At 46.7% G+C, this 8,108-nt stretch overlaps 1 protein-coding gene across 1 annotated transcript in view; it reads left to right on the forward strand.

Annotated features, from left to right (window-relative positions):
* Positions 1-6,945, forward strand: part of gon4la (gon-4 like a) — a 19,987-nt gene extending 13,042 nt beyond the window's left edge. Inside the window, exons 19-26 of the mRNA XM_008299024.1 lie at positions 198-314; positions 971-1,648; positions 4,110-4,184; positions 4,257-4,454; positions 4,546-4,689; positions 4,836-5,080; positions 5,202-5,304; positions 5,408-6,945. Coding sequence (XP_008297246.1) covers positions 198-314; positions 971-1,648; positions 4,110-4,184; positions 4,257-4,454; positions 4,546-4,689; positions 4,836-5,080; positions 5,202-5,304; positions 5,408-5,509 — 1,662 coding nt within the window. The 3' untranslated portion in view covers positions 5,510-6,945. The remainder of the gene's footprint in view (positions 1-197; positions 315-970; positions 1,649-4,109; positions 4,185-4,256; positions 4,455-4,545; positions 4,690-4,835; positions 5,081-5,201; positions 5,305-5,407) is intronic.
* Positions 6,946-8,108: the final 1,163 nt, after the last annotated feature.

Below are 8,108 nucleotides of genomic sequence, written 5' to 3' on the forward strand. Positions count from 1 at the left end.
TCCTCTGTCCATTTTTTTCATGTTGAGCTGCAGTCCAACAAACTCTAGGAGATAAAGTTTCATTAAACGTGGAGTCTTAGAGATTAAACGATGTTCCATCAGACTTGATCTTCTTCTTGTAGCAGCCGGATGTGTTTAAGTTCATTCACTGGTTGTTTCCTGCAGCTCTCACACTCACCTGCTGCTCTCCTCTGCAGGCCTTCAGGTATCAGCGGCTGCTCTGGTCGATGCCGGTGGCCTGTCGTCCTGTGGCTCCAGCAGAGCGGCGCCCCCCTGTGGAGAGAGACGAGAGCATCATGCCTCTGTGGCTGGTGGTAGGAAACCATCTACCGGTTCAACACAGAATAGTTAGTTTGGTGCTGATGATGGAGGAAGCGCAGTCATGATTCTTATTATCAAGGAAACCGATAGCTAATATTCATAAAAAGTTAAACATTAGCTTCATGTGACAGCAGGCAATGATTATAAGGATTACAAGAACCCAGTCTTTACAAATATACATTTAGTATTAAAACTGCAGCAACTGATGCTTTGCTGTCTCTGTGTCTGTCTCCAGCTTTACTGAAATGTTCTGTAATTTACAGGAAATATCAGCTATTTGTGTAATACTCTGAGGAACTTTCTGAAATCAAGAACAGACACCCAGGAAACAAGAGCTGCATCCATTAATCGGCTATAGCTGTTAGACTAATCACCTACCATCCTGACAATCAGTTATTCCATTTTAGTCATGTTTCTAGTTTCTCCTCTTTGACAGTAAACTGAATATCTTTGGACAAACAAGGACATTTAGGTAAAAGCCGATCCACATTTTTCACAATTTTCTGATGTCTTAAAAAAACAACCAGCTGATTGGTTGATATTTGGAAGGCTGTAGATGAAGTGTTTCCTGATTGGCTGCAGATCTTTGTTGCTTTCTGTCATAAACCTGTCAGATCTCAGCAGGTTGATGATGTCTGTTTGCTCTCAGCGGAGTCTTCCCGTCATCTTCCCGACCATCAGCTGCTACAACAGTCCTTCTGGCTCCGCCCCCTGTCAGAGTCAGCTGACCTCCTTGCGCTCTGCCCCCAGCAGCTACAGCTTCCCCCCTGGCGGCAGGTATCCGCCCCGCCTCCCAGATCACCTCGGCTTCCGCCGAATCGGCTTTGTGCTGCTGCAGCAGCCCCTCCCTCCTCCTTCCACCAACTCCTCCCCCTCACCGCCGCCTCCACAAGCACTGCTCCAACGCCTCCTCCTGACCAGGACCGACAGTCCTGCAGACATCACATCCTCCTCCATCTCTACGGCAACCAGAGACCGAATCAGACGCCACTGTCAGATGCTGGCAGGTCTTAGGAGGAACAGGTTAACTCCGCCTCCTGCTCGGAGAGAAGCTCTGATTGCCACACCGCCACCTCCTCCTGAAGGCCCGGCCTCCTCTCAGCTGATAGCAAATGATGTCCGCAGAGTGGAGGAAGAGGAGGAGGAAGAGGAAGAGGAGGGAGACGTCCTCCTGACGCTGTCTGAATCTTCGCCCAGTGCTGCAGAAAGTGACGACAACCTGGAGGAGGCGGAGCCAGACAGAAAAAAGGAAGAGACTCTGACATCCAGAGAAGAAGATGGAGGAACATCTTCAGAAGAATCCAGAGCGTCTGCCGTCCAGCTGCAGGTAAATATTCAGATTTTAGACACGTTGAGAATACAAACATTATTTAAAATTCAGGCTCCAAAGTAGAAGCTCAAAGAACCAAAGTGAACCCAGCTGTGATCAGTGACACCAAACTGAGTCCAGCTGTGGTTTCCATCAGTCNGTCATCGATTCATTCAGGGCAGAAGAAGAGTCACGTGACGCCTTAACGCCTCCTTTAATGAGAACAGAGTCTGAAGCATAAAGTCTGAGTCGACAGAAAGTTGAACCTCCGTCATGATACCTGTGATCTCTGACTGGAGCTTTCATTTTTGTCGGCTGACTTACACAAAGAAAGCCTGGATTGTTGAACTGACTTCGTCATACAGCCCTCCCTCTGGAGCAAGCCTCACCTGAGTGGTTGAAAGTTTAGTCCAGGTCCATGAAGGGCGTCTCAGACGACTGTTGAACCTCAGATTCAGGAGGAACACTGGATTTGGTTCTGCCTGTAGAACAGTGTACTGGCTCTTGACCCAGCAGAGCGTCAGAGAAGGTCATTGGAGTTTGACCAACCATCCACATGTGTTTTGTGGACTTGGAGAGGAACCAGGTTCCCTGGAGAACCTCTGAATCTCTGCTTTTTGCAGATTATGTGGTTCTGTTGGGTTCATCAGACCACAGTAAGGTTTAGAACCTCCCACTCTGACGTAATGGTTCTCTGGTGGGAACCGGTGGGTTGGTCCGTCTAGGTTGGAGATGAGATGCTGCAACAGGAGAAGCAGTTTCAGAATCTCTAGATCTTGTTCACAATGAGACGTAAGCAGCGAAATGAACTTCCTCTGGAGGGTGTTTGGTCTGAGCCACAAAGACGAGGTGAGGAGAAGAGTAGCTGATCCTTCATGTTGAAAAGACCAACATCCGGTCAGAGGAGACCATTTAGAAGGATCGTGTATCTCACCTGGCCAGAGAACATCTCAGGAGAATCTGAGTAAGGTAGAGGTAGTGGACAGGTGGTGCGTAAATGTGTGTGTTTGTGTGCTCTCAGAGGGGATCTGTCAGTACATGAAGAAGCAGACCGGTCCAGACTCGGCTCTCTTGAGAACCAAAGAGGATCTGCATGCCTTTGTCAACAACTACGACGCCAGCATTGTCGGTACGACTCAACATCAAGACTGTAATGAGTGACATCACTTCAGGTGTGGCTGTTACCTGACCTGTTACCTGTGTGTGTGTCAGGTGTGTTCTCAGGTGCAGACAGCTCTCATCTGGCCGAGTTCCTGAAGGCAGCAGGTCTCCTCAGAGAGCAGTTTAGGTTCGCCCACAGCACTGATCTGCAACTGGCTGAAGATCACGGCATCAACTCTGAGTGAGTCTGAGGACAAGCGTCACATGTTAACATGCCGTGTCTGTGTGCGCGCGCACACACTACATATATGTCATATCTTTGTGTCACGTGTGTTTCCAGGTGTGTGCTGCTGTTCAGACCTCCCAGACTCTCCAACACTTTTGAGGACAGTGTGGTCGTCTTCAGAGACTATCTGACCATCGGCTCGCTGAGACGCTTCATCAGAGATCACATGTGAGACTCTTTCATTGATCACAGCAACGCCTGCTGGACACCAGAGGAACTGCTGCCTCACCACACCTGTCTGTCTGTCTGTTCACCTGTCTGTCTGTAGTTATGGTCTCTGTCCTCACCTGACCCTTGAGAACAGAGATCGTCTGAGAGTTCGTGACCTGCTGACGGCGTACTTCGACCTGGACTATCATCACAATGTCCGAGGGTCCAACTACTGGAGGAACAGGTAACACACCTACACAGGTACCACATGTGTACGGGGAACACACATATATACAGGTAACACACATGTACCGTCTACAGCAGCAGTGATGCCCTGCGCAATATCACTTAAACATCAAATGACTCTGAACTGTATCACCTGATGATAATCAGATTACTTCTGAGTTAAACAACACAGGATTTCATCTGATGAATCTTGAAATCAAATCCTTCATAAAGACTATGTTGAAAATTCAGGCTCCAAAGTAGAAGCTCAAAGAACCAAAGTGAACCCAGCTGTGATCAGTGACACCAAACTGAGTCCAGCTGTGGTTTCCATCAGTCCACCTGCATGAACATGGTTCTACANCCTCTATGGACGGAGGAGCAGAACTAAACCTGGCTGCTGCTCACAGCTAAACTTCCACATCAAAGTTCACCAGAGAACATGAACAGAAGCCTGATGGATGCTGGAGAACATCCTCTGGTCAGATGGAGATCAATGTGTTGGGCTCACATGGAGTCCTGTGTGACGTGAAAACATTAAAGCCGTTGGTTGAACTTTAGCGTCTTCACTGTTCTGATGATCAGTCATCATTGATCATCACTGATCAGTCTGCTTTGATCTTTTCTTGTCAACAGTTTTAATAATCTGAAGGTTCATCATCAGATGATCAGTGAAGAAATAATCAGTAGTTTTACTGATCAGGTGTTTGTTTGCAGGAGGCGGAGTCAGTTGACAGTGATGGTGGCGATCAGTCGGAGGATGTGGCCTTCGCTCAGGACTACCTGCACAGAGTGAGCTCTTATTCTGACACTCCCTTCATCACTTTTGTTCTCCTAAACCCTGACCTGTGTGCTTCCTGTCAGGTGTGTGATGCCGTACAGGTGAGCCCCGGCCTCCCGGAGCAGCTGCTGCAGGTTCTGGATGAGTTTTCAGCTGCAGGGCCCCTAGAGGCCCCTGAGCTTCTGTACAGCAGGCTGAGCAGCATCCTGCAGCCGTGGCCTCAGCTGCTCAGAGACTTTGCCGCATTTCTAAACCGCAGACAGGCGCAGCGCTGCAGTCTGGTGGGTGACATCACTCTGACATCACTGTGAGGTCACTCAAGTGCTTGTGGTAACTCCTCCTCCTCTTCCTCCTCCTCTTCCTCTCTGGTAGCTGTTGGAGCAGCAGCTCTTTGAACGCAGCCGGCGGTTTCTTCGATGCCTGAGGCGGAGCCTGGGACAAAGCTCCGCCCCCTACCAGCAGGTGGTGTCTGTGCTGCAAGGAAACCCCGCCCCCTCACCTGAAGACATGGCACAGGTATCAGCTGATCGTCAGTTAAGATATTTTATCTGACAGCTCTGTCTTTTCATTATCGGTAATTAGCTGATCGACTGATCAGTCAGTGTTTCTGCTGATCGTTGTATCGATTGATTGATTGATTGACTGATTGATTGTGTTCCCAGCTGTCGTCTCTGCTCAGACTCCATCCACGCCTGCAGCAGGAAGTCTGTGACTTCTTTTCACACATCCCCTCGTCACCCGTAGCAACCAGCTCCAACACAGACTGCGTTTCCCAAAATCCTCCAGACAGGAAGACAGTTGATCCTCAGATGGCCAATGACAGAGAGGAGGGGGAGGAGCAACGAGCTGCTGGGGGCAAATGCATCAAGATGGAGCCAAACAGAGGGAAGGTGGTCACCTGGACACGGTAATACAGATGTTGTTGAAAAGATAAAGATCAGAAAACATTCCAGAGAATAAAAGTTTCTGGAAACAGGACACTAAATGTAAAATTGTTTTGACACACTCAACGCGGCTGTTTGTTTCAGTGACGCTGACCGAATCATCCTGACGGCGTGTCAGCAGAGAGGAGCCAATCAGAGCACATTCAGACAGGTGTCTGTCCAGCTGGGAAACAGGACTGCCCAACAGGTGAAAGGGGGCGGGGCCTCAGGGTCCAGGTGCACAGCTGTGACATTGTTCCTGCTTAAATTTTAAAATGCAGAATTAAGGATGATTGTGGTATTTCCTGCAGGTCCACCTTCGATTCAAGAACCTCATGAAGCTTTTCCACAAGTCTACCTACTGCGCCTCAGAGAACCAGCCAATCAGCAGACAGGACGCAGCTCCGGACTGACCAATCACAGACGGATTCAGAGCCAACACTGATCCAGACCCGCTGCAGCAGGATCGAACCTGTGACGCTTCAGTTACATGATGAAGTCCAGCAAAGAAAGAACATTTGTAGAACCCTTTTAAGGATTCTTTAGTTTAATTTCAGTAAAAGTTCTCCAGACGTGACTCAGGAACTCACAGGAACATTCTGAATTCAGAGGTTGTAGATGTGAATCCATGAGATTTCATCCTTGCAACTCAAGAACTCACCTGACTCATCTGGAGTTCTTCAGCCAGCCTGCGGTTCTAAACGTCAGGGTTTAAGTGAGTCCAGAACACGCCGACCTTTAGATCAGACTCTGGAATCAGTAGAAGTTTCAAACTTTAAAAGCTTTAAAGTTTAAAACTTATCTTCAGAGTTTTGTTCAGGAGGCCATCCATGATGGTTTTGGACTTCCTCATACAGTCGTTCTTTCTAGTCCTAACTGAGTCTGTAGAACTTGGTTTAGTTTTGCACAATATTCAGAAACTTGAATTCAGCTTAAAGAAACCAGAAAACATGAGTGAGATTAAGTCCAGAACCTGTTCAGTGTTAATACCACAGAACGTGTTCTAGATTCAGAGCTGTCATTCTGGATGTGCGGAGGGAGTCAAATGACAGACTCTAGGTTTACTGAGGAACAGTTCAGGAGTTCTTCAGAATGTTCCTGTTTGTTTCACCAGTTCTGGAATTCACTATAGATCTCTACCTTCCGCTGGGTTCTAGAAGGAACCAAAGCAGATCTGAAACAACTCAGAATGATGCAGAACCTCAAAACTCTGAAGGTTTGTTCTAGTTTTGACTCACAGGTTGGTTGTAGCTGCAGCTCAGAGCAGAGTTCACATGGAGGTCTACTCAAATTTATTTATTCTTAATTTATGTCATCTGATGTCATAGAGGGGCGGAGTCTTGGTCACATGACACAGGTGAGGGGCTGCATGTGTGTTTCTCGCCGCTTTGTGTTGGTTTGTTTTTGTTTTCTTGTTCCGTTTCATCTTGAAGGCTCAGGTGTGACAGCTGTGTGATGATGTCAGCAGGTGAAGGTCAGCTGATCGAAGATAAACAAACATCTGGATCTGCAGAAACGTTTTAGCATCGAGCAGGTCGGCAGTGAAACATCAGAAGTAGTTAGTCCTCCCATGATGCACTGGGGTTGACCTGCCTCATCAGCGGCCTTATTTACCTGTTCATGAAGGTTGTGTGAATGTTCTATAAAGGTTTTGTGGAAGCATGTGTTTATTCATATTGAATATGGACGAATTGCTTCAAGAAACTTTACTTATTTCAAATCGTTTTATTTCTGTTTGTTAACTGATGTTTCTGTTTAAGGAGGATTTTTAAGATGAAATTTGATGTGTAAATCAGAGATCAGCTGATCAGAAAGAAAATAAACATTTAAATAAAAAATGTTGCATGAACTCACTGCTCCCCTTGTGGCTGAAATGAGAAATAACATCAGGTTCTGGTCTTGTTCAGTCCAAAGATATTAAATTTACTGTCACAGAGGAGGAAAGGAAGGAAATATTCCCATTGAAGAAGTTGAAATCACATAAATTAGACTGATTTAATTAAAATTACTTAAACTGATTGATTATCAAAATAGATAATTAATGTATTATTTGACACATAATCACGTAATTGTTGCAGCTCCAACACAGAAGCTATTTAATAGAAATTTGCTCATAAATTATGTTTTGCAGTTAATCCTTGTTAGTGCAGAGGGCTGTATGACGAAGCCAGTTCAACATATCCAGGCTTTCTTTGTGTAAATCGGCTTGACAAAAACCAAAGCTGCAATCAGGGATAATGAGTATCACAAAGGAGGTTCAACTTTCTGTCGACTCAGACTTTATGCTTCAGACTCTGTTCTCATTAAAGGAGGCGTCACGTGACTCTTCTTCTGCCCTGAATGAATCGATGACGAGCAGCTGCTTCAGTCAGCTCCTTGTTTTAATGGAGAACAATGAGGAACATCACCATGATGCCGCTACTGTAAACGGTGGAGACAGGAATGCTGGTAGAAAGTGTTCAACGTGTTCATAGAGAATATTTAGAATGTTACTGATTGGATGTTCTCAGTGATCAATACCAGCAGAATGATCCATGTTCTGATCCATTCTATCAGCTGCAGCAGCAGCAGAGGAAACGGACCTGACAGCAGATCAGAACCAAACTTTAAAACATGTTTATGTGATTTCCACCGGTTGTTGTGGTGGTATGTGATGTATATCCCCCCCCCCAATATCAACCGCTGTTGCCGATGGTGACAGAACTGTGACCGCCAACCTAAACTGGCATCAGCAGCCAAGTGCTGCCTGTGCGGAGCGCTCCGTCTCCGTCTCCACCGACTGTGTGTGATGCTGTAGCTCCACGGCTTCATTCAGTGATATTAGTGACACACAGCTCAGCATGTCAGCAGATAAACACATTCCCTCAGCTGAGAGTCTGGATCGCTCATAAATAACAGTCAGGAAACCATCTGGTTAAAGGGAGACGCTCTGTCAGCCGGTTTACATCTGGAACTCTGAACAGAACCTGGACCGGGCTAGCTCCACAGCATCAGTTACCATGGAGACCTAGC

The sequence above is a fragment of the Stegastes partitus genome, unplaced genomic scaffold (assembly GCF_000690725.1).
Source record: "Stegastes partitus isolate 25-593 unplaced genomic scaffold, Stegastes_partitus-1.0.2 Scaffold1371, whole genome shotgun sequence".
NCBI lineage: Eukaryota > Metazoa > Chordata > Actinopteri > Pomacentridae > Stegastes > Stegastes partitus.